Source organism: Chinchilla lanigera, unplaced genomic scaffold, assembly GCF_000276665.1.
Source record: "Chinchilla lanigera isolate Chin_1 unplaced genomic scaffold, ChiLan1.0 scaffold00039, whole genome shotgun sequence".
Taxonomy (NCBI): Eukaryota; Metazoa; Chordata; class Mammalia; order Rodentia; family Chinchillidae; genus Chinchilla; species Chinchilla lanigera.
The window spans coordinates 2,888,454-2,914,427 of NW_004955440.1; the positions used below are offsets into that span (position 1 = coordinate 2,888,454).

The 25,974-nt window shown below is 42.9% G+C and overlaps 2 protein-coding genes across 6 annotated transcripts in view; one reads left to right on the plus strand and one right to left on the minus strand.

Annotated features, from left to right (window-relative positions):
* The window catches only part of Zranb3 (zinc finger, RAN-binding domain containing 3), a 224,819-nt gene extending 205,413 nt beyond the window's left edge, over positions 1-19,406 (minus strand). The window contains exons 1-3 of the mRNA XM_013517481.1: positions 19,351-19,406; positions 5,772-5,831; positions 12-62 (exon numbers count right to left, since the gene is read on the minus strand). Coding sequence (XP_013372935.1) covers positions 12-55 — 44 coding nt within the window. The 5' untranslated portion in view covers positions 56-62; positions 5,772-5,831; positions 19,351-19,406. The remainder of the gene's footprint in view (positions 1-11; positions 63-5,771; positions 5,832-19,350) is intronic.
* An 861-nt stretch (positions 19,407-20,267) lies between these two features.
* The window catches only part of R3hdm1 (R3H domain containing 1), a 167,802-nt gene continuing 162,095 nt past the window's right edge, over positions 20,268-25,974 (plus strand). For all 5 annotated transcript variants that reach the window (XM_013517471.1, XM_013517474.1, XM_013517476.1 and 2 more), the window contains exon 1: positions 20,268-20,440. The gene's annotated coding sequence lies outside the window, so the exon portion shown is untranslated. The remainder of the gene's footprint in view (positions 20,441-25,974) is intronic.

The window sequence follows — 25,974 nt, forward strand, 5'->3', positions numbered from 1 at the left end:
TTAAACAAGAAGTCTGAGGTGAAAGAGACTTTTTTACGTTATGAACTCTAGGCATGATGATCCTAAAAAACAAAGAAATCAAAAAAAAAAAAAAAAGAAAGAGGGATGGGGGAATAGATATTAGTAAGTATATTAGAGAAATTACAGTACTTAGAAATACCTTCCATACAATATCTACACAGACACTGACAAATTAAAACATGTTCTGAGTAAGCTAATAACAAAATTTAAAGCAGTGAGGCAAAGAGTAATTACTCAAAGAACTCTCTACGAACTTAGCATCCTCTGTTACATTTTAATAAAGCCATAACACTTTATTCAGTAAAGGTATTATTACTGAGAAATTATAAGTCTATGGGTTTTTTTGTTTGTTTGTTTGAGATAGGAAATTATAAGTCTACGGGGGTTTTTTGTTTGTTTGTTTTTTTGAGAAAGGGTCTCACTGCTCAGGTTGGCCTGGACTCACTATGTAGCCCAGGCTGGCCTAAAACTTGCAGCAATCCTCCTGCCTCAGCCTCAGCCTCACAAGTGCTGGGATTACAGCCATGTGCCACCACACCCAGCTGATTAATTTTTAAAATAAGGAATGAGTGTGCTACAAAAAGATTCTTTTTGTAATTAATCATTTAATAACTACACATTTTCACAGACACCAAGTATTTTTTTTTATTTATTTATTTTTGTCTTTTTTTGAGACAGGGTCTCGCTTACAGTTCAGGTTGGCCCTGAGCTCACTTTGTAGCCCAGGTTGGTCTCGAACTTGCAACAATCCTCCTGCCTCAGCCTCCCACACCAAGTATTATAAGGATGGAATAAATCTGCATTTTTTTTTCAGAACGATTATGCCATTTTTTAAGAAATTAAGTCTATTGGTACAATTTAGATAATGACCAAATTCATCATTGGGAAACTGTACCTGTGGAGTCATGACATACCTTGATTCCTCTTTTTTTCCCATTCCCCTTCCCTCCCTTCAATCCCTCTTCCCTCCTTATTTACAAAACTGTTTCCATTTTATTCCTCTTTTCTCATTTTTTTCTTTTCTCTTCCTACCATTCCCCTCCTCCCCTTAGCTCCCCCTTTCTTTTAAACAATTTCTTCCTATTTCACAATTTCTAGTATACATTTTTGTTTTGTTTTGTTTTGTTTTTCATTTTGGTTCTTACTTACACTTTCCGTTTTTCACACCACACAGACCGTGTAATATTTATGTGTGTGTCCATAAATCTGCATTTTATGGCTATACAATTTTTGAGGGTTTTTTTGGGGGGGGACAGGGTCTCACTATGTAGTTCAGGCAGGACTTGAACTCACTATGTTACCCAAGCTGGCCTCAAACTCAAAGGAATCCTCCTGCCTCAGCTGCCCAAGTGCCAGGATTACACTCACGCAATACTAAGCCTGCTGCATTTCAAAAATTATAAAATATACAACTTCTAGGGAGATAGCAGAGTGGTAAACAACTAAGTCTTTCCAAGATTCAGAACCCAGACACTGGAAAATAACTACTTGGGGAAGAAAAGAAGGAGGGAAGTAGATTCCCCAGGAACCAGGAAGGTCTGATGAGAAAATGGGAACCCCCAGAGAAACTGAAGAGACAGAGGACACCATGGAAAAAGGAAGGGGCGATGTGTACTTTCTCCCGGGCTCCTGGCTCATGGCTTGCAAGAAAGGAAAACCAAATCAACAGAGATACAGTGAAAGCAGGGGACTCCAGAGGCCTTCAGGGAGAACACAGCCCTGGAATGGACAGCCGATACTGTCTGCTGTAAAAGCTGGTGAGTGACTGAAGTCCACGCAGCAGCTGCCATATGCCCTGGAGTGGTTGGACACCACCCCAGGGAGGGCTCGACTGAACCCAGGACTCCAAGCAGCAGTGCGCTGGTGTCATTTCAGAGCTCCCAGTGTCACACGCCCACAGTGGCTGGGTCGGGGCTAGTCACGGGAGACAGCCATGGTCACTGAGCTGTGCTCACAAAAAGAAGGTATCCCCCAGAGGTGTTTAAACCAGAGGAAAAAGGCCCCACCCACAGAGCCAGAGGCTAGGCTCAGCCTGAATCACACTGGATTTGAAAGGCACAGAACTGGCATCTTCCAGACTACATACAGCATGGCTATGGGATCTGACGGCCTTCTTTTTTTTGTTTTTTTTTTGTTTTGTTTTTTTCCGGTACCGGAAATCGAACTCATGATCTCGCGCTTGCCAGGCGGGTGCTGTGCCGCTGACCTAAATCCCCAGCCCCCTAAATGCCTTCTTTATCTACTAGCTTGAGCTCGGACAAGATTTCAGAAGAAAACCACAAGTTTGAAATCACAGAGAAATTTTATCCCCCCTACTTTTTTTTTTTTTTGTCTTTTTGAGACAGGGTCTTGCTATGCAGTTCAGGCTGGCCTTGAGCTCACTTTGTAGCCCAGGCTGGTCTCGAACTCCCAACGATTCTCCTGCCTCCCGAGTGCTGAGATTACAGGCGTGTGCCACCACGCCCAGCTTCCCCCCATCTTTATTATTCTTCCGTTTTTGTTTCTTTTATTTGTTTGTTTTGAGACAGGAGCTCATTATGTAGTTCGGGCTGGTCCTGAACTCACTATGTAGGCCAGGCTGGCCTTGAACTCACAGCAATCCTCCTGCCTCAGCCTCCCCAGTGCTGGTATTACAGGAATGTGCCATCATGGCTGGCCAGGCTTTCTATTTTTGAGTGAGTGTGTGCACTGTTCTTAGTTTAGTTCAGTTTTTTTTTTTTTTCTTCTTTCCTTCCCTCCTTCCCTTTTTCACCAGTTTCTTGGGGTTTTAGAAATATTCCATTGTCCTTCTGCCTTGCTTCTTATCTCTTTTATTACTATTTTTTCTTTATTTTTCCTCTTCTCCCTTTTTTAATGATACTACTTCAAGATTTTAAAATGTATCCACTCAAACAAAACTATTTTTGAAATGTGGTATTTCTCCATGGAAGCAGTGTGCGCTTTCCTACCAATGACTTTGGCACAGTACCAAATTCCATTTTTATGCAAAGGCTTGCTCTTGAACTGGACACACGATTTCCAAATTTTCCCCATCTTCACTTCTATAGAATTCCTCAACTGTCTTTAATAGAAGTAAAAAATCCAGGTTCTCTACCGCATCTGTCTTCATGTGCAGAATTCGCTCCTCCTCACACACGTCCTCCCCGTCCTCCTCCCCGCCCCCTCACCCCTCGCTGCCTCCACCACCGGCTCCTCCTCTTCGCCCACTGCTGCTCCAACTCCTCTCCTTTGACTTCACACAACTCACCCTTGCTAAAACCATAGAAGACAACTGCCTGCAACACACACCTCCCAGCTCCTCCCACGCACTCAGCTCAGCCCTAATTCTCTTCTCCCTTTTTAATGTTTATCCCTTTAATGATTTCTTAGATTTTTACTGTCTATATATTTTCTTTTTCTTCCTCTTTTTCTTTTATCTTCTATTTCTCTTACTTTTACCTAATTCTGTAAACATACTTCTATTTGCCAATAAGAACCTTTGCACCACTCCTCTCTCCTCCTCCTCATGTTTGGCCTATGATCTGAAGGATGTAAAAAGTCAGCCGGGTTGAAAATTATGAGCAAAGCACTGCTGGCACAGTGTAAGTGGAAAGGCCCTGAGTGCTGGGATTACAGGTGTGCATCACCTCATCCAGCTCCTTATTCACTTTTTTTTAGGTGCAGTGTACCAGGCTTAGCAGTGTTCCTTGTCTTAGTTCTTAGTAATCTTATAGTCACTATCTTCACTTTAAACACTATATTATGTCTAAGCCAGTGACTTCCACATTTATATATGGAGAACTCTTCTGAAGTTCAGATTTCCATCTGTAACCAAACATCCCTACCAGGGGAAGGGCATCTCAAATATGACCAAAACTTAATTCTACCTCCTTCCCCCAGACTCTGTTCCATCCGTGTACTTACTCATGCCATGTTTCACCATGTGCTACGACCTCCAGATCTAGTCACCTGAGCTGAGTTACCATCGTCTCTGGTCTGCGTTTCTGGAAGAATCTAACTGACATCCCACTTCTGCCTTTTCCCTACGTTCTCCCTCTGATACACTAGTGAGATACTTTAAAAAGCAAAGTCTGAACATGCTGTACCACGTCTCAGAACTCCTCAGTGGCTCTCAATTTTACTCTGCTGGAAGTCAAAATCCTATTACTGCCTCCAGTGTCCTGCACACTCCCCCCTCCCATCCCACTCCATTTCCCTTATTCCTCTCAGCACAGGGATGTTTCTGTACAAGGCATGACTTTGAACATACAAGCTATGATTTTCAAATACACTGTTTAAGTTTTTTTAATGTCTTAGTCACTTCCTCCTCGCTGAGACACAATACTCAAAGCCCACAACTCTAAGGTGGAGAGTTTTGTTTTGGCTCACAGGTTTCAGTCTACAGTTGGCTGGCTCCAGAGCAGGGCGGCTTGGCAGAGGCATGGCAGAGGAGGCTTGCTTATCCGCTTGCTTAACGCATGGCAGTCAGGAAGCAGGAAGCGAGGAGGGAGGGAGGGAGGGAGGGAGATACACCCTGCAGGCCATGTCCCTGTGACCCACCTCCTCTGACCAGGCTCCACCTCCCAATATCACATTTAGCTATAAACTCAGCAGCAGACTAACCCTCACCCCATGATCCAATCAACTTTCCACCTATGGGCACATGAGGCTTTCTCAGGTATAAACCATAACAAAGACACACTGCCATTAAGCCCTCTCAAAATACTCCCCCTCACTTTGAACACACTTATCCAATCATTTTTGGCAATGTAATCTTTATCATAATAAGTTAAAAAATCTAAACATTCCTTTTTTTCAATCACTCCTTTGTATGTTCCTATCTTATAAATTTGCATGCGCTGATCTATTTTCCTAATACTACTCTTTTTCCCCTAGATATCTTCCTGGCTACCTATCTTACCTCACTTCCTTCAGTTGGTTTTTTGTTTGTTTTTGTTTATTTTTGTTGTCTTTTTGAGACAGAGTCTCGCTATGCAGTTCAGGCTGGCCTTGAGCTCACTTTGTAGCCCAGGCTGGTCTCAAACTCACAATGATCCTCCTGCCTCAGCCTGCCAAGTGCTGGGATTACAGGTGTGCACCACCATGCCCGGCTCTCACTTCCTTCAGTCTTTTTTGAAATGTCAATTTCAGCCGGGTGTGGTGGCACACGCCTGTAATCCCAGCACTTGGCAGGCTGAGGCAGGAGAAGGACCATTGCAAATTCGAGACCAGCCTGGTATATAGCAAGACCCTGTCTCAAAAAAGACAAAAAAAAAAAAGAAAAAAAAAGTCACTTTCTCAGTGAAAACTTAACAATGAGCACTATGAAACTGCAACTCCTTTTTCTTAACCAACCCTCACTGCTAATAGGAGGCAGTTGGACAGAGGTAGAAGAGTGAGGCCAGAAGCTAGTAACCTCAGTAAATATCTTTCCACAAAGTTGAGTAAAGCTAGCTCAGAAAAAAATCATGCAATAATAGCCAGGTATGGTTATAATCCCAGCATTTGCACGCTGAAGCAGGAGAATCACCATGAGTTCCAGGCCAGCCTGGGTTATACAGTAACTTTCAAGGTCAGCCTGAATGACACAGTAAGACTCTATCTTGAAAGAAAGAAAGAAAGAAAGAAAGAAAGAAAGAAAGAAAGAAAGAAAGAAAGAAAGAAAGAAAGAAAATAGTTCCAAATTCCATATTGAACATACAAAGTTCACTTGAATAAATCACCAGTTCTAGCCAGGAACGGTGATGCACACCTATAATCCTAGTACTTACAAGGCTGAGCCAGTAGGATCACAATGGGTTTGAAGTCGGCCTGAGCTACATAGCGAGACCCTGTCCCAAAAAAGCCAAAAATCAATCAATTAATCATCAATTCCTAAAATTGGTGAACATGGGCTGTCTTGTCTACTGCACAGTCCTACTTTAGGATACATTACCACAAATCATATTCCACAGAAACCAAACAGTTGTCTTTTTTTTTTTCTTTGAGACACGGTCTTGTTATGTAGTGCAGGCTGGCACTGAAGTCGCTTATATAGCCCTGGCTGGCCTCAAACTCAAGGCCATCCTTCTACCTTAGACCACTAAGTGCTGGGATTACAGGCATGCACCACCACGCCCAGCAAACAGTTGTCTTTACGAATTTAAAAGTCAGTCAATAAAGAAATCTAGTCAAATATTTATAATATGTATGCATTAAGTCCTATAGAAACTATTCAGAGTTGATGAGGAGTTAGGAATACCAAGCCGGGCGTGGTGGTCCACACCTGTAATCCCAGACTTGGGAGGCTGAGGCAGCAGGATCATTGAGAGTTGGAGACCAGCCTGGGCTATAAAGCGAGCTCAAGGCCAGTTTGAACTGTACAGTAAGACCCTGTCTCAACAAAGACAAAAAAAAAAAAAAGCAAAATAAAAGGAGTTAGGAATCCCCACAAACAAGTATATAGTCTCTTTAAATGCTTACACTTATATCTCTTTAAATGCTTATATATTCAAGGATTATTGGTAAAATGCTACTTAAATTTAATAAATTGAAATAATGGCTTGGTTGGGGGTTGTTTGTTTGCTTTTCTTTTTTCTTTTTTTTTTTTTTTTTTTTTGGTGCTATGGAAAATTGAACTCAGGGCCTTCACACAGAGTTCTAGCCCTTTTTCACTTTTATTCATTTTGAGACAGTCTGGAAAAGTCACTAAGTAGCCTAGGTTGGGCTCAAACTTACAATCCCTGGAACTACAGGTATGCAACACCCAGCCAAACTTTAAGTGATGTTTTTTCAGTAAAACCACATATTGTAAAATGATAATAGATCAAGTTCAATATACTTCATATAAAATTACATATTTTCTAATTCATCATCAGGTTTTTTAAACGATAAAAAGCTGGTAACCTCAGTAAATATCTTTCCCCAAAGTTACATGAAGTTAGCTCAGAAGAAAGCATGCAATAACAGCCAGGTATGGTGGCTTATAATCCCAGCATTTGGCAGTCTGAGGCAGGAGGAAAACTAGTCCTATCTAATATCCAGTTACTTTAAAAGCAAGGACACTAGAATTATTCTGCCAGCAGCTATTTTCAGAATAATGACAAAATAACTCCCACTTATCAGTGACCTCTGTGAGGCACGATATGAGGAAATTTTAGAAAGTCTCTTGTTATTCGCAAAACAACCTCACAGTATTGTTATCCTTATATTAAAAACAGAAAATTGACATGTAATTTACACAAGACTTAACAGTAACTGGTACTATTTACCTGGAACTCAGATTAGTCTAATTTAAAAGTCTGAATTTTTGCCATTATATAAGACTACTCTCTGAATCACTCATGAAAGAAACACTTAAGGTGTGCCCACCGTGCACCGGACACGACAGAAGATACTGAACAAAGGTGAACTTGTACCCTTGCAGCCTTGCCTGAGCCCGGTCAGAGATGGAAATGGGAGCTGTACACAAATCGTCCAACACAGCTTGGGAAGGGCTATGAAAAACGTGTATATAAGGTCCTATACGTATGTGGGAATGTTAATTCTGCAAGGTGCCAAGCAATCAACTTTACTTATAAAAAATGTTTGGCACATAGTCTATCTTATTTAGCTACCTCATATATCTCTTCAGCTGAGACTTGAAGGAAGAATGGAGTTTACTTATGGAGAATTAAGAGAATATTCAGACAAAAAAGTGTTTCCAAAGGTACAAAATTTTAAAGAACCATGTTTTTTACTTTTTTCTCTTTTTGTTTTTTTGAGACAAGGTCTCACTGTATAGTTCAGGCTGGCCTCAAACTGGTGATGATCCTCCTGCCTCAGCCTCCTGGAAAATCTTATATAGTTTTTAATATAAAGAATAAAATATTTAAGGAAAAAAAATTGCTGGGCATGGCAGTACGCGCCTATAATCCCAGCACTCAGGAGGCTAAGGCAGGAGGACTGCCTCAAAAAAAAAAACCAGGAAAAGAAAATAAGACAATTATAACAAGTGGTAAAGAAGTAAAATCAAGCCAGGACAGTAAGGTTTCGCTAAATTTAAAGAGTTTCAGCTGGGCATGGTGGTACACGCCTATAATCACAGCACGATCACTGCAAGTTTGAGGCAAGCCGCGGCTGCATAGTGAGTTCAAGGCTAGCATAAGCTACACAGTAAGACCCTGACTCAAAAAGCCAATACAAAATTTGAAGAGTTTGGACTTTATTCTGCAAGGAATCAAGAGCATTTTCTAGAGTTTATCAGTTTGCTATTTTACAAATATTACCTTGTCAAGATTAAAAGAATGACTGTAGAGGCAGGAATAACCTTTTAGGAGGCTACCGCAAACACTACAAGAAGCCCACTCTGTAGGGCTGGGCCTAGGCGTAATCCCAACACTCAGGAGGCTGAGGCAGGAGGATCACCTTGAGTTCAAGGCCATCCTGAACTGCATAGTGAGACACTATCTCAAAAAAAAAAAAAGAAAAGACAAGACAAGACAAGAAAAAAGGAAACAAAGAAAGAAAGAAAGAGCAACACAAATCTATAATTTTTTATCTTCAAATTGCTCTAATTGTAAGGTTTGGCTCGAGTGAGAGACAGAACAAAGGTTAAAAAAAGTCTTCATTGCCAGGCACAGGAGGGCTGCTAAAGAGATGCAGAGACCCTCTGCTGGAGGGAGCCAGGGAACAAAAAATATATTGGGATAGGTTGGGGGTGGAGTTGATGGGGGTGGTTTAGGTGACCGATTGGAAAGGGTGGACACCCATGCATGCACAAAAGAAAAAAGGGAAGTAGTGGTCAGGTGTGGGGAGGAAGAAGGCAGAAGCCAGTCCGGTTGGGACTCCTCTTTCTGGGCCTCACGCCATGTTGGACTGCCGCCATGATGACTGGGCAGAATTTTGTATGGGCAAAAACCCATCACTAATTATATACCCAACATTTTGGATGTCTCATAGACATTTGCAGCACAATTACCCAAAACTACATTTCTGATTTGTTCACTGACTTGTGAGTTCTCTGTTCAGTTTCTCAAAAAACAGTACAACCAGGCAAGTCATTAAACCAGCAACCCAGGTTTTCCACTTTTTAAATTTTTATTTATTTTTTCTATTGCAGAACTAGAAATAGAACCCAGGGCCTTCACACTAAGCTACATCCCCAGCCCTTTTTATTTTGAAACAGGGTCTAAGTAAGTTGTGCAGGTTCCTACTTCAGCCTTCCAGAGTGCTGGGACTGCATATTTGCACAACAGTGCCTGGCTGTGGGTTTCATTCTTGGTCTCTCCATCCGCCTACCTCACCAAACAATCCATTTATTATTCATTATCCCCCAAAGATACCTGAGGTCTATCCATTTTCACCTCAATTTCATTGCCATAGCCAAGCCATCATAACTCCTCAGCTGGAATACTGTGATAGCTCTTGACTGGATTCTCTCACATTTTGCTTAGTATTATCATAGACAGGTAAATTAGGTAGAAATACAGTAGGCAGTCAGGGCTGGGCCCTCAAAGGAATCAGTGCATAAGATGAGAATGCATCAAAACTGCCTAGAGGCACATCTCAAGAAGATTAAAGTCAGGATGGTTGGATTTACATACTTCTTTAAGAGATAATCTTGAGATCACTGGTATTACCCTTTGAGATTTCCCATTATCTCATTAGGGTTGGGCCATCCCCTCCCACGTATGAAGACTAAGACAAAGACCATTAATACTAAGACTACTGGACTAAGACTAAAGACAAGACTATAGATTATCAGCCAAGATTAATGATGTCATCCATATGCTCTTGCTACCCATGGATCAGTATTACCTGAGCAACTGTACTTATAATCTTAGTGGTTGATCATAATTTTGACCTATATTGTGCCCACTTTGAGATTTTGCTCTATAAAACTTCCTTTGAAAAGTGGGCTCATTTGTAACCCACTTTCTGAGTCCCCTACTGTCTCTCTCAGGAGCTGTCTCTCCCTCAATAAAATTTCCTGCTCTTAACCTCTGTCCTTCCTCAACATTCATTCCATTTTGAGGAATATGAATGGCACATTAGACATGTAGTAGGTTGAGAGTTATAAAATTTCCCTTGATCTCTCCATCTGCCTACCTCACCAAACGGAATCCAGTTATAAAATTTCCATTTCATTTGTAGTTCCTATCTCAGTACTACCTGGTCTCAAGTAGTTTTATTTGTAGTTCCTATCTCAGTACTACCTGGAAATTGTTCTTCTCTGTTCATTTGAGTTTTGTCTCTCCATAGAACCCTCCCGTAAGAATCTCTGCAGAAAGTCAGAGATCGAAGACTATCTCGTTTATTGCTTTACTTCAGCAGTCTAATATCTAGTACAGTTAGATACAAAGGAGCTGAGCCACTCCCTTCCCTTCCTTCCACTGTAAACACCACACTGCTTTAATTAACCATGTTTCCATAATCCTAAAGCAGGAAGCTGTGTAAGCCACTTCCCTTCTCTCCATTCAACCATAAACCCAACACCACCCTAATGATTATCCAGGGGTTTTTTTGGGGGGCGGGGGGAGGGTGGGTGTTTTGGGTTTTTTGTTGTTGTTGTTGTTTTCCAGTACCGGGAATCGAACTCACAACCTCACACTTGCCAAGCAGCCTCTGTGCCGCTGAGCTAAATCCCCAGCCCCAATTATCCAGGTTTAATCTTAGGAGGTTGCAAAGATTGCTGACATCAGTCAGAGAGACAGTGGGAAGCATGTTAGGTCTGTGGTGTCTGACCCTATAAATACTGGAAGCCTGAGTTATTGAGTCCCTTTATCCTTTCACTCTCAAGTTCCTTTTTCCTCTTCACCTTTCTGACTGTTTTTGCTGCTACTGTCCCATGATGGTCAATAAACACAGCTACTTACTACACACTATGAGGTGTACTCTTGGTAATTCTTTCCTTGTCCTACACAAGAACCTGGACTATTCTGGGCCCACTCACTTGTAACACATCTACCTGATCAGCAGAAATAAGGAAATTTAAGACACACACACACACACAGTTACTATAAGCCAGGCACTACTTCAGTGTTTTACATATATTAAACAATTTAATCTTAACAAAAGCCTGTAAGGTAGGTATTTGGCCTTTTTTTGTTTATGCTTTTCTTGAGATAGGGTCTCACTATGTAGTTCAGGCTAGTCTTGAACTTAATATGTAGACTAGGCTGGTCACTGGGCTTATAGGCCTGTGCCCACCACAGCCGGCTCTAAAGTAGGTATTTTTATTATCTCAATTTATAGCTAAGGAAACTGAAAAGAAAGGTAAACCAATTTGCCGAGGGTCACACAAAAGGTTTCAGCACAACCTGGAATCGAACTGACTCCAGGCCCAACCTCATGATTATCTACTATCTCTCTTAACAGATGCTCAATAAATATTTCTGGACCAAACAAATGAGTCTGAGAATATGCAGATGAGGAACTGATTAGGGCTAAATATACAGGATAAGACTGGGGACAGAGCTCAGCGTGGCGGCTCACGCATGTAATCCTAGCACTTGGGAGGCTAAGGACAGAGAATCACTACAAGTCTGAGGCCAGCCTGGGCTACACAGTGCGTTCAAGTCCAGCCTGAAGTACGTAGTGAGACCCTGTTTCAAAAACAAAATACAAACAACAAAAAGTTATATTGGAATCCTCAGGACATCTAAAAAGAAGAAATAAAAGATACTGAGGGATCAGGCTATAGCTCAGCGGTGCAGCAGAGTACATGCACAGAATGCATGAGGCTTTGGGTTTAATTCCTAACAACACACACAATTGATAGTTATTCATTAATATTCACTAGCTATAGTTGAGGGGTGGTTTGGTTTGGGTTTGGGTTTGGGTTGGGTTTGTTTGTTGAGACAGGGACTTACTATGTAATTCAGGCTGGCCCTGAACTGACTGACTATGTAGCCCAGGCTGGTCTCAGATCTCTGGCAATCCTCTTGCCTCAGCCTCCAGAGTACTGAGATTACAGATATGTGCTACCACATCTGTCCTACTGTTATTTTAAAACACTACCAAAGAGCAAAGAAACATGATTCCATAAAAAATGTCTGTTGTTACAGCAAGAGACGTCCGTAAATACTACAGCACTATCAGTGAGTAAAAGTACTGCAGACCACATTGACTTTCTTTCATTACTTTCCTGTACTTTAAATAGACAGTGTGTTATGTGCATGGAAAAGAACAGCTTAAAAGAGGAAACAATTCCTCCCTTTGTTTCCAAAATCTTGTGATAGAACTTTGTATTTCCTTTTCCCATGTGTCTAACGTATATTAGGGAGATTAATATTTGAAAGACAGGGTCAGGAGTGGTTATGAGTTCAAAAATCAGACAACATGGATACAAATCTCCAAAATGTATTGATTAGGAGTCTTAGGCCTTCAAGCGTTATTTAACTTCACTGAGCCTCAATTCCCTCAACCATAAGACAAAATTAGATTGAGGGTATAGCTCATGGTAGAATACGTGCTTAATATGTGCCAAGCTCTGGGTTCAATCTCCAGCAACCAATAAATAAATATATAAATAATACTTACAGATTGTGGCAAGAAAAAAAAAATGAACTAAATACATGAAACAATAAAATGAAGGCCATCATTAATATTTACTTACTTGATTTACACTGAAATAGCTTATGAAAAGAGGGAAACAAAACTAAGCTTCTGGGGCTGGGGATTTAGCTCAGCGGCAAAGCGCCTGCCTGGCAAGTGCAAGGTTGTGAGTTAAATTCCTGGTACCGGAAGAAAAACAAAAACAAAAAAATAAAACTAAGCTTCTATACAACACTATGTTGCTAAATTATCCGGGAAAAGATACTTGCTGGGGCTGGCCAGGGATCTGGCTCAGCGGCCCAGCACCTGCCAGGCAAATGTGAGGTCTTGAGTTTGATTTCTGGTAACCACCTCACCCAAAAAACCGTTGCTTAGCATGCTAGAGGCCCTGGGGTCAATTCCTACCACTCAAAAAAAAAAAAAAATTCCGCACTGCATTCAAAAGCTAGAAACACCATTTTGCTATGTCTACAAAACTGGCTGAAAGTTATGTCACATCCTTTTATCTAGCAGGATTATAGTAATATTTACTAGAACAAACACCACTCATGACTACTGGTCACAGACATCTTAGTACTTCAGAACAATAATGGAAAGAAAAAAAACATGCCTTTTTGGGAGACAGGGTCTTGCTATGTGATGGCTTTCCATCCATATAAAATTTTGCTAAGTCATCATGACAGCAATCCAACCTGGCCAAAATCACAGTATGCCACTCAAAAGCTAACTCCCGCCTTCTGACTTCCTGTTTCCTTTAGCATGTCACTCTACACTCCTCCAATCAGCGCCAGTTACGTCACTCTGACCACATAAAATTGTATCCCAAGATTTTGTAAACAAAGGTGGCAATTGTTTACTCTTTTAAGCTGTTCTTTGCCATGCATGTAACACACAGTATACTTACAGTACAGGAAAGTATATGGAAGAAAACTCCACCCCCAAACCAGCCCAATATATTCTTTGTCTGCCAGTTTCCCCCTTCAGAGGGTCCTTTCGTCTAGCAGCCCTCTTGTGCCTAGCAATAAAGACTTTTTTATCTTTGTTTGGTCTCTCACTTGTGCCAAACCTAACATTTTGGTGCCGTGACTCGGAAAACCAGTGGGGTGAGTGGTTCCTAAGGGGCTAATAATCCCCTTAGTTTGAGCCCTCCCCACCAACAAGCCACCTTTTCTGTTTATCTCACCCCTACATTTGCCACTGCCAGCCCTCATCCAACACTGGTCCACATCGGTTCTCATAGGTGAGCCACTCCTCATTCCAAGAGTTCCTACCTCGTTCTCTCTCATTGTCATAAATCGTGGGCCCACGTCAGGACTCTCTCTCTCAAACACATCCTTCAGGACGTCCCTCTGCCCTCTCGGTGATGGCCAGGGAAGACAGATTTGGGCATTTCTTGATGAGGGTGATGATCCTCGAAGGTTGTAAGACTCAGCTTTTTGGCCTTTGGCTCACCTTTAATTCGATCACAAAATGAAAAATACTGCTTCCTGGCCAAAAAAGAACACTCCACTCAGGTATCTCATACCCAATATAAACACCCTTGGTCTCAGAGACACAGTAAAACAGCTGTCTTTTACTGCCAGACAGCTTGACCTCAGTACAAATGCGACAGTGTCAGCCTGTGCCCCGAAGAGGGTACCTTTGATTTTAATATCCTTAGGGACACAGACAACGTTTACTACCGCAACAGCAAATGGGGGGAAATCCCACATGTACAGGCCTTTATTTGCTCTCAGGGCACATCCTTCTCCCCTTCAGGCTTGTGGGGTGGTCCAAATCTGTTTGGCCCATTCCACACCATCAAATCCCCTTGCCCAAATCTCCTCCTGATCCTCTCGATGACGTCCCTCCAGCTTTCGCTACACCCCAGGCTCATTCTCCTCAACACTCTCAGCCTTTTGCCCAGCTCCCTCAGGCTCAACTTCCTCAGTCTCCTCAGCCTGTTGCCCAACCCCCTCAACTCTTTCTTCTCACTGACCAACTTCCCCAGTCTCCACAGCCTCCTCAGCCGACTGCTCAACTCCCTCATTCTCCTCAGCCTCTTCCCCTATCCCCCTCATTTCCCCAGCCTATTGTTCCTATACCATCCCCCACTTTCTCGCTTTCCATCAACTCTACTTCCTCTTCCTCCACCCCACCGTCACCATTTTCTCTGCCACCTCGTCATACTCAGCCTCACTCTTCCCATCCTCTGCCATCTTGTCATCCATTATTTTGTCCTGCCCACCCCCGGCCATCTTGTGATCCTTCACCATCTTGTTCCTCCCACCCCCACCATCTTGTGATCCATCACCATTTTCTCTGCTGGCCCATCACACAGGGTCTCACACCACCCACCCCACCCCCACCATCCTGTGATCCTCCACCATCTTGTTCCTCCTACCCCTTCCCTGCCATCTTCTACCCTACCACCATCTTCTAGTCAGCCACCATTTTCTCAGCCCCAGCTTATGTGTCCCCTCCGAGAACAGGCAGGCCCTGAGGACCTGGTTCGTGTTAATGTCCCTTTTTCCCTGTCAGACCTATCTCAAATTTCTCACAAACTAGGCTCCTTTTCTGCTGGTCCTCATATCTATATTAAAGTGTTACAATTTGTGACTAATTCTCTTGACCTACATTACAAAGATCTCTATATTATCCTTACTTGTACTCTCCTCAACAAAAGGACCAACTACGGCAGGCAGCCCAAGTCATAGCTGATCACAGACATCAGGCTAACCCTGAGCATCCTGTTGGGGCCACTGCCATACCAATAGCAGACCCCCCACTGGGATTATCAGAGAGATAATGGTTCACAGTGTATTAATATCATGATTGGCTGTATAATTGCAGATCTTCATAAAATTTCTCATAAACCTACTAATTTCAACAAGCTCATAGAAAAAACATAACATGCTGATGAAAATCCCACAGAGTTCCTAACTCACCTCACAGACACCTTAACTAAATATACCAATGTAGATCCTCAATCAGTGGAGGGAATAGTCCTTGTCAACTCTCATTTTATTGCTCAGTTAGCCCCTGACATTCTGGCAAAATTTAAAAAGTCTGAACTCAGCCCTCAGAGAACTCCCTGCTCTGGCCTTTTCAATAATAGACATCATCAACAAAATGTAGACAAATTAACTATTGCTAAATATAAGCATGATCTTTCAGCATTGGCACTCAGGCATCCCAAAACAGAAAAACCTAAACAGACAGATACCAAACAAGGTGGTGCCACCCAAGCCCCTCCTGGACACTGGGCATGAGCCTGCCCCAATCTGAAGCCACTGCCCGGACCCGGTCCCATCTGCAATCTCAAAGGCCACTGGAAATGAAACTGCCCTGTCTGCCAGAGAGTGGGTAAGTCATCCAATTCCCTGCCCTCACAGGAGATCTTGCCACCACTGCCAGATTCATCAACTGCTGACCTGCTTGGCACTGAAGAGGACTGACGGGGCTCAGGGTCCACGGCCCCACCAAGGTATCCTTCTCAGAGCCCCCAGTCTTGCTAGAAGTCTCAGGTAAGACACTCTCTTTTCTTGTTGACATGGGAGCCACATATAGTGTTCTTCCTGAATTTTCAGGCTATTGCACCTCATCTCTACAGTATCTATCGTGGGGATTGATGGCAGACCTACAGGACCCCTCCAGACTGGACCTATTCCCTGCCGACTCCAAACACTGTTTTTTACTCACAACTTCCTTGTCCCAAATTGTCCTTCACCTCTCATGTCCAGGGATCCCCTCCATAACTCAATTTCTCTTATGCTTTCTCCACGGCTCTTGTCCTTCAACCTCAATCATCCTGTGCCGCCCCCTCAACCCCTCCAATCCCTTCTCCCCTCGTCAACCCCACAGTCTGGGACACCTCTAGTCCTACTCGTGCTACCCACACCAGCCCTATATTAATTCACCTCAAAGACCCATCAACCTTTCTTTGTGTTCCCCAATATCCAATACCCCCCAAACATCAATGGGAACTCAAACACATAATTCAGTGCCTCCTAGCCAATGGTTTCCTTAAAGCTCCATTCACCGCACAATACCCCTATTCTCCTGGTAATTAAACCTAATGGCTCCTGTCATTTAGTCCAAGATCTCAGGGTTATCAACAATGCAGTTACACCAATTAACCCCATGGTGCTGAACCCTTACACCACGTTCTCTCACATTCCCCCATCTACAACTCACTTTGCAGTTTTAGACCTCAAAGATGCCTTCTTCACTATCCTCTTATACCCTGATTGTCAGGACCTCTTTGCTTTCACATCGACAGACCTAGATACCCTCTGATCCCTACAGCTCACGTGGACAGTCCTGCCTCAAGGGTTCAGAGATAGTCCCCATTTCTTTAGCGAAGCCCTTGCTACAGATCTTGAGGCTCTCAATCTTAAACCCAGCACTTTTCTTCAAATAGTAGATGACCTCCTTCTCTGCTCCCGCTTCCATGCCCTGGCCATACAACACACTGCTGCACTCCTCAATTTTCTGTCACATCGTGGATACAGAGTCTCTCCAGCCAAAGCTCAAGTAGCTTCACCAAAGTCAAATATTTGGGGCTAACTCTCACTCCCACCACTCGTTCAATCACTGCCAACTGCAAAGCCCTCCTTTGTGAGCTTCAAGTCCCAACTACAAAACAAGTTCTATCTTTTTTTGGTTTGGCAAACTTCTTTCATCTCTGTTTTGGTTTTTGTCTTTTGTCTTTTTGAGACAGGGTCTCCCTATGCAGTTCAGGCTGACCTTTAGCTCACTTTGTAGCCCAGCTGGCCTCGAACTCGCAACAATCCTCCTGCCTCAGCCTCCTGAGTGCTGGGATTACAGGCATGCACCACCATGCCCTCTGTATTCCTAACTTTGCTTCCTTGGCTCAGCCTCTCTATAAAGCATTAAAGAGCTCCTTATCAGAACCCCTCAACCCCACAGCTCCTATGCATTCCTCCTTTCACAAGTTACAAGAGGTCCTCTTAAAGGCCCCAGCTCTAACTCTTCCTAACCCAACTCAACCTTTTACTCTAGACACTCCCCCTCAGGGACACAACATTGTGGGAGTCTTAGGACACCAAAAGGGTCCTTCATTCCAAGCAGTAGCATACCTCTCAAAACACAACACAGCACGCAGATGGGCCCCTTGTCTCCAGGCCCTTGCTGCAGCAGCCATATTAACACAGGAGGCAAAAAGTTCACTTTAGGACAATCAATCACAGTTCATCACCTCATTGCCTCAATGAGCTCATCTCTCACAAGACACTCCCCACCTTAATGACTCCTCACATACAACAGGTCCATCTAACACTCATACAAGACCCTTCCATTAACATCTCCACCAGTGTTCCTCTCAACCCAGCCACTGTACTTCCTGTCTGTAATGAGACCCCTCAACATAATTTTGTTGAGGTCTTACAAATGAACCCTACTCCATTCCCTCACATTAATAGTACTCCTCTCCCACAGCTTCTGACACATGGTTCATAAACAGTAGCTAAACCAACGCAGACACTCAAAAGAGGGTAGGATATGCCACAGTCAATGGGTCAACAGTGATAGAGGCAGGTCCACTGCCACCTGGCACATCTTCACAAAAAGTAGAACTTATAGCCCTTACATGAGCCCTCACAGTGGCCAAAGATAAAATCATAAACATTTACACAGACTCAAAATACATATTCAGTATTCTCCACTCTCATGCTGCCATCTGGCAAGAAAGGGGATTCATCAGTACTCAGGGTACTCCCATCACCAATGCACCTCTCATCCTCAAACTCCTAGAGGCAGCACAGCTCCCAAAACAGGTAGCTGTCATCCACTGCAGGGGACACCAAGCACCATCAGATCCCATTGCTCAGGATAATGCTTTTGCTCACACACAGGCCAAATTAGAGGCTCAACAGCCATATCCACCTCCTCTTTCTCATTCTAAGGGCCATGGCCTCAACCCAATATTCACCACAGCAGTTACAATTACTCTACAAACCTGACTATCACCAAAATACACAGGGGTGAATCTTTCAAGGACCAAAGCTTCCTCTTCCAGACAACAAGCACAAACCATCATCACTAACTTACACAACTGCTTCCATGTCAGTACTCAAACTCTATACAAACTTCTAACCCCCATGGCCACACACCCCACCCTTAAAACCATCACTCTCCAAGTTACTCTAAACTGCCAACTTTGGGCCAAGACTTCTCCTCAGGGACATCTACTACCCCCTTCTTCCCCAACCCACCAACTTCGTGGACACACTCCAGGTCAAGACTGGCAAACAGACTTCACATATATGCCTCACCACAAAACACATACATATCTTCTCGTTTTTATTTGTACTTTCTCAGGGTGGATAGAGGCCTCCCCCACTGCTCAGGAAACCACTGGTCTAGTCTCTAAAGTTCTTATTAGTCTGTAGATACCCAAGTTTTTGAAAAATAATTCTTTTCCCATAAGTGCAGTATAGTTGGCACCCTGTAGCCACTTGTTTGGTGGCAGTTACTAAAAAAAGCGGAGGAGGGGGGACCATCTACGATTACCGACCCAAAACCTGTCCGTAACTTGTCCTCCTTCAAAGCTGACTTTAGAAATATGTTTGCAATGGTAGGAGTCATCTCAGAACGATCTGAAGTCGCGCTTCACGCAGTGTCTAAAGACAATAAAAAGCATCCTCTACAAATACATACATGCAATCTAATACCGTGCAGACGAGAAAAATGGGACTCCAGGTTTTGGGCCTTAGGGGCTGGGAATTAGCCTCATCCCAATTCATCTACTCGTTCTTAAAATTTAATTAAATTCCGTTCAATTTTCTATTTTACACGCAACTCGCCCAGCACGCCGCTCCCAGACCCCTATACCTTGTGTATTCGCTGCAGAATCTCTAACTCCCGCCACAGGTTTGGGATGTGTCCGCCCCTAAGAGGAAGTGACGTTTCAAGGGACGACCTGAAAGTAAGAGCGTTCAAATACCAGCAATATAAAATTGCTACCTTGTTCTGAGAAAACCCTGGTCAGTCGGCTTTCCCTTCACCTCAGTTAGAATGGTGAAAAGGATTCACTGCAGGCTTGAGACGACTCGTTCCCAACACTCATGCCAAACTTTGTCACTCCTTTATCCCCCAAGAAGGCGGCACGGGTACCTCCCAGAAACTACAATTCCCGTCAAGGTTTGCAAGAAAAAAAAAAAAAAAAAAAGAAGTACATGGGGGAGCAAAGCACTTTGGGACCTGTAGTTCATGTAGGCTGAAAAGAACAGTGACCCCGCCCTCCGGCACTCGGGCTGGGGAAACCAGGTGTACAGTTTAGAACCCGTTACCGCGAAAGGGAGGAGCCAAACCCTTGAGCAGCATGTCTCATTTCACTCCACATGCGGGACAGAATTTTTGCTTTATCCTCATAAAACACTATGAATATTCCTTGAAGAAATAACAGCAGTCTCTTCAATGTCTTCAGCCAAGAAAAACTCCCGGAACTCCCCCACCTCAAGAGTCCAACTCGTGGGAAAGGTGGCTCTTTCACAAGTGGGCAAAATGGCTGTCCTCCTAGTTTTGCCATTGGTTGCCTTTTGCGTCCTTCAAGGCGGTTACTTAGCACGGATTGGTTATTTTTCCCTTGAGGGTGGAGGAAGATTTGGCAGGACTCTCTCCCGCCGGGAGGAGATCAAGAGGTGGAGAGGAGGTCATTTTCTCAAGTGTGATTGGACAGTGCTGGTGTCACTCCGTGGATGTACAGCCTATGAAGGAGTCGGTTGCCCATGAAAGAGAGCGAAGGGGCGGGGCTATGCGTGGTGGGAAGGGGCGGGATTCTGCCGCCGCGGCTGCCGCTGGAGCCGGTGTCCGGGCTGGTGATGGGGTTAATTTCCTTTCGTAAGACTCTTACTTGTACCCACCCAGACCCGCCGTCGCCCTGCCGCGCCGCGCTCCAACCGCCTCCTCCTCAGTAACGCGGGTAAGAGATGCCCTCCCCTCCCCCTCCAGCTCTCGGGAATAACATGCCTCGCTCCCCTCCCCCGCCCGCCAACCGGTCGCGCTAACGGAGCAGTAGGCAGGCAGGGGAGAGATGCGTGTGCGAAGGTGGCCTTCCGCGGCGAGCAGTCGGGGCTGCAGCCGGGGCTCCGCCGCCGTTGCCGGCCCGCGGGGAGGTCGGGTTCCGCGGGAGCCAGGCTCTCCCGGCCCGCTGCGGCGGTGCAGTTGCATCCACTCCCTTGTGCCCACCGCCCCCACCCGGGGGCCCTGTGCACAGCAAACCCCTCGAGGCCTAGCGCAGGAGGCAGGGGAGAGGTTCCCGAGCCCTTGCCGTGGCTGCTGCTGCAGCTGCTCGTGCAGCCCCAGGGACTGGGTGAGCAGCCGCAGCAGGCCTGCCCGGAGCGGGTGCTGTGCGCGGTTCTGCTCTCCGCGGTGGCCGCTGCCCGCCCCGCGGCCGCAGCCCCGGCCCTGCTCGGGAGAATCCTCAGAAAGGAAACGAGACCTTCCGACCGGCTGGTAAAATGTAGGTGTATCTGGCCCGTGGTACGAGGAAAAGCACGACGAGAACATTAAAAAGAAAGTTGGGTGACAGTGCCACGGTCTCCGGGGATCAGATTTACACGCGTTGTTGTGCTGGAGCCTTAGGTTGCCGTCCTAAATCACCTTGTCTTTGAAGTTTTTGGTTGTCTCGTTGTTTCCCTTTTTTTGGGCTATGATATTCAAAGAAGTCAGTGTTCTTCGAGCTTACTTTTATAAAGAAACAAAATTGTTTGAGGTTCTTGTGCCTCAGGTATAATTGTGCTGGGATAGCGAGTCAACGAAGTAAAAGATATTTATCTTACTAAGTACCAATGCTCTAATAAAATTTTCCAAAAAAAAAAAAAAGACATCTCCAAAGTTACAGTTTCCCTAATAGTAACTTTGAAGAAATCCTTTTCTTTTGGTTTAATGTCATTGATTACAAGAGCATTTGTGTGATTAAAAATGGTCAAAGTCAAACTGGAAGTACACCTATATATAATATTTGATTCAGTAAGACCTATGAAATGTTTAATAGGCTACCAGTTTGACTAGAGTAACTGGACATATGTCAGTTCTTTAAAATATGCCATATTTAGCTCTGTTTTAGGGCAGCCTCATCAGATTTTGAGTACTCATCATACCTTTTTTTGCGGGGCGCGTGGTGGTCTGGATCTCGCTGTGTAGTTCAGGCTAGCTTTGAGTTCACTATGTAGCCCAGGCTGGCCTCAAACTCGCAGTGATCCTCCTGCTTCAGCCGCCAGAGTGGAAGCTGTAGACCCATTTCTGAATAAACCGGGGTTCTGAAAAAATATCCAAGCTCTATCTGTTACACCATTTGTTTAGCGTCTGAGACTACTGCTAGCTTAGTGATACTCTGCATTCCATGATTAACATAGATTTAATACATTCAGAACCAAGAAAAAATATGGGTATGTGTTAATATAAAAAACGCAATTTATAGCTTTGGAAGGTAAGTCCTCAACTCCCCAGGAAGTGCCCATAGCATGTATTGCCCAGAATAGTAGTTTCCAAGACTTGGTGGTTAATTGGTAAATTATGCAGTTGGTGCTCTTAGATGAGTATTATATGCAGAAATGACTGACGGTAAAATAGGAGGTTTCTGCGTGGACCCGTTTCTGAGCCTCAGTTAAGTTTCTCTATCTGTAAAATGGAATGTTAATGCTAAATTTGTGGAGCCATGAGGATTAAAAGTATATAAAGCCCCTAGCATTGTGCCTGACAGATGGGTAGTTTGTGCATTTAAATACTAATCACTATTTTCATACCTATTTAGAGAGTGAATTTGTTCTTACGCACAGGTTATTGTAGCCTCAAGAAGTTGTTATTGAGTACTATGGAAGTATTAATTTATATGATGACTTACATAGTTATAATTTGTAGCTAGCCATTTTGAAGCACAAGGTAAATGGGAAAGTGGTCATTAGGTACAGAAGAGTTCTTTATCTTATGGAAGATTCTTTGGCTTTTGAATTAAAGTGCAAATGTTTGTGAAATATATTTCAAATCTGTAATAAGAAATTAGTGTATTCCACATTGTAACATTAAGTTATTGTAATATCTTTTATTTAGCTGATACATGTGGGGTTTTTTGTTTTTATGGTGCTAGGGATTGAACCCAGGCTCCAGGGTAGAGCTGGCTACCTCCCCAGTCTGTTTTTTTATTTTATTTATTTATTTATTTAGTCTTTTGTTGTTGTCTTTTTGAGACAGGATCTTGCTATGCAATTCAGGCTGGCCTTGAGCTCATTTAGCCCAGGCTGACCTCGAACTCACAGTGATCTTCCTGTCTCAAGCCTCCCAAGTGTTGGGGTTACAGGCGTGCCCCACCACGTGCAGCAGTCCCTTTTTTTTCTAACTTTTTTTTTTTTTTTTTTTGAGACCAGTCTTCCTATGTAGTTCAGGCTCACCTAGAAGTCATTATGTATCCTAGGCTGGCCTCAAACTTTTGATCCTCCTGCCTCAGCCTCCAGAGTGCTGGGATTACAAGCATGAAGCACCAGGCCCAGCTCTTCCATTTCTTTTATTTTGAGACAGGGTCTCACTAAGTCACTGAGTTGCCCAAACTGTGCTTGAATTTGAGATCCTCCTGGCTCAGCCTTCAGAATGCTGGGATTATAAATGTACACCACCATGCCAGCTATCTGATGTATGTGTGTTCTAAGAACTACTTGTATAATTGCCATATATATTCATTGTGCTGTCAGGCTATAGGCAAGTTGACAATTGAGCTCTTTCAATACAGGGTTACGATTAAGCAAGTCATTTCAATTTGTGTGACCATATCAGTTTTCTTGCTCTTCTGTTTTAATTGTCATTATTTATCAATACTTGAGTGTTTCTTTTCTGTGAAACAGTATGCCAAGCACACTTTTTCCTCTCCCTTCCCAGGCACTTTTGGAAATATATTATTAGGTCTTCATGCATAAAGAACTTGGAATTTGTGCTGTTAAACCAATTTAAGGTTAGCATGAAACATTTTACAGTGAAGTGTTTCTGACATTAATGCCCAGCAAGGGTTCAAGGCAGTTGTATCTTACCCTGAATAATAAGCTGAGGTGAATAGAGTTGTAGTTTGCCTTTCAAGTTATTGAACTCACTGCAATTGGATAATCCTCCACAGAGGCCCTACATAGTGGAAGTAGTAGAAAACTTTATAAAATCAGAATAAGCTTTTTCAAATATTATGCAAAAAGCATGCATTGCTGTTCCTTACAAAATAAGTTTTAAAAAAACTGGCACTTTAGAATGCTCAATTATACCATTTGAGTTAATATTAAGTTTTAATTCTCAGAAATAAGGAAGTAGTAAGAGTTCTATTTTTTCCATTCTGAGATTTGATTAGTTTGTAATTTATGTTGCTATTTGAAGTAGAAAACTTCACTATTAGCACTCTCCATGGTCTGTTGTAAATACGTAGGGCAGTCATGTGCCAAAGAGTTGTGGTTACACATGGTGATAAAATTTTCAAACAGCTCTTAGAAGTGAGCACCAAACCACAGAATCAGTACTCATGTTTGTAGTCACTTTGTAAATTGGGATAATAAATTATCACTTTGGGGGCTGGGGATTTAGCTCAGCGGCAAAGCACCTGCCTGGCAAGCGCAAGGTCGTGAGTTCGGTTCCCGGTACCGGAGAAAAACAAAAAAAAAAAAAAAATTAAAAAAAAAATAAATTATCACTTAGTTTTAGGTAACTAAACTGAGATGACAGTTGTAAAGAATGTGTCAGATTTTTTTGCAGTATAGTAAGAAGTTTTTTGGTTTTTATTTTATTTTTTGTTTTTGTTTTTTGACACAGGGTCTCACTCTGTAATTCAATTGGACTTGAACTCACTGTGTAGCTCAGGCTGGTCTGAGATTTGTGGCATTCCTCCTGCCTCAGCCTCCTAAGTGCTAGGATTATAGGCATGTGCCGCCACACTTGGCCCAATAGGAAGCTTTTAAAAGTATTAAATCATCTTCCATTTAATCTCTTTACTAGTAGTAAGGACACAGGAAATGAATCAAATCACAAAATAACATTTTTATCAACTTAATTTTGCTTCCCAAATAAGAGGAACATTATACGATTTAAAAATTTGCTTGTGTCTGGTAAAGATGTTAGCCTGCATATGAATATGTATCATTTCTAAAATTTAATTCAGTTTGTCATTGGCTAAAGGTTGAAATAAGAGTTGTTACTAAACAAAGGCTCAAAGCTAGTCCTCTACCGTAATTTTTCAGCCATTTGGTTATTTCTTGCTAGATCTTCTCCCTTAATACTTTGTCTCTTAATACCTATTCTTAGTCTCTGCATAACTATTAATGTCTTTTCCTGAGTTTTAAAAGTCAACATTTTATGATCTTTGTACTTGTCTCTTTGCCTTGTGAATTGCAGATTTGTAGCTTTTTTCCCTTAATTTCTACCTGTAAGCTCACTTCCCTAGTCAAGTTGTAAAGTGGGTGAGCCTTCTTATTTCATAAATACTAGGCCACTTAGCATATTTAAATGATAACTCTTTTGGCCCACTCAACTGTTTTCATCTTCAGCTACCTTCCAAAAGAAAAAAGTAAAGAAACATTTTCGTTTATACTTGACCCTCTTTGAAAGGTAGTAATTTGATACTGTCTGATCTAAAGGTTTGAAGCACTATAATCTTCTGCAAACCTTTGTTTGATAAATTACAGATATAAGTCACTTTTGTAGACTAGTTATGCAATTAACTTCACTAACCTGCATTTTATGTGAAAGAAGTTAATGACTGGAGTGAAATATCACCTTAAAAGATTGAAATAGAAGTTTAACTAACTGCAGATTTACCTTGCTGCTTTAACCCTCATTGGGGAGGGAAGCTCTAGAATTTTTTTTTTTTTTTTTTTTTTTTTTTTGGTCTTTTTGAGACAGGGTCTCACTATGCTGTTCAGGCTGGCCTTGAGTTCACTTTGTAGCTCAGGCTGGTCTCGAACTTGCAGTGATCCTCCTGCCGCAGCCTCCCAAGTTCTGGGATTACAGGCGTGCACATTATGTGTTTTGTTGTTGCTGTTGTTGTTTTACTGGAAACAGACTAAATATCTTTCACAAGTAAATGGTTAAACTGTGAGTCATCCATATCATGAAATAGTATGCAACAGTAAAAAGGGACAGACTTGATGCACACAGCAATGACAAGGAATGGATCCCAAAGGAATTATGCTGACTGAAAAAACAAGAATTTTAAAAGGTTATTTCATAAATAGTTCCATTTATACAGCATTATCTAGATGACAAAATTACAGTGAGGAGAAATAGACTAGTGGCTGCCAGTTGATAGTGATGGGTTTGGGAGAGCAGGATGCGTGTGACTGTCAAAAGGTGTGTTTATCATCTTTTTGTCACTGACAAAATACCGAACATAAACAGTTAAAAAGAAGGAGGGTACCAGGGCTTAGTGGTGCACACCTGTAGGTAGGATCGCAACTTCTATCCTAGCCCAGGCAACATAGCTAGACTTGTCTC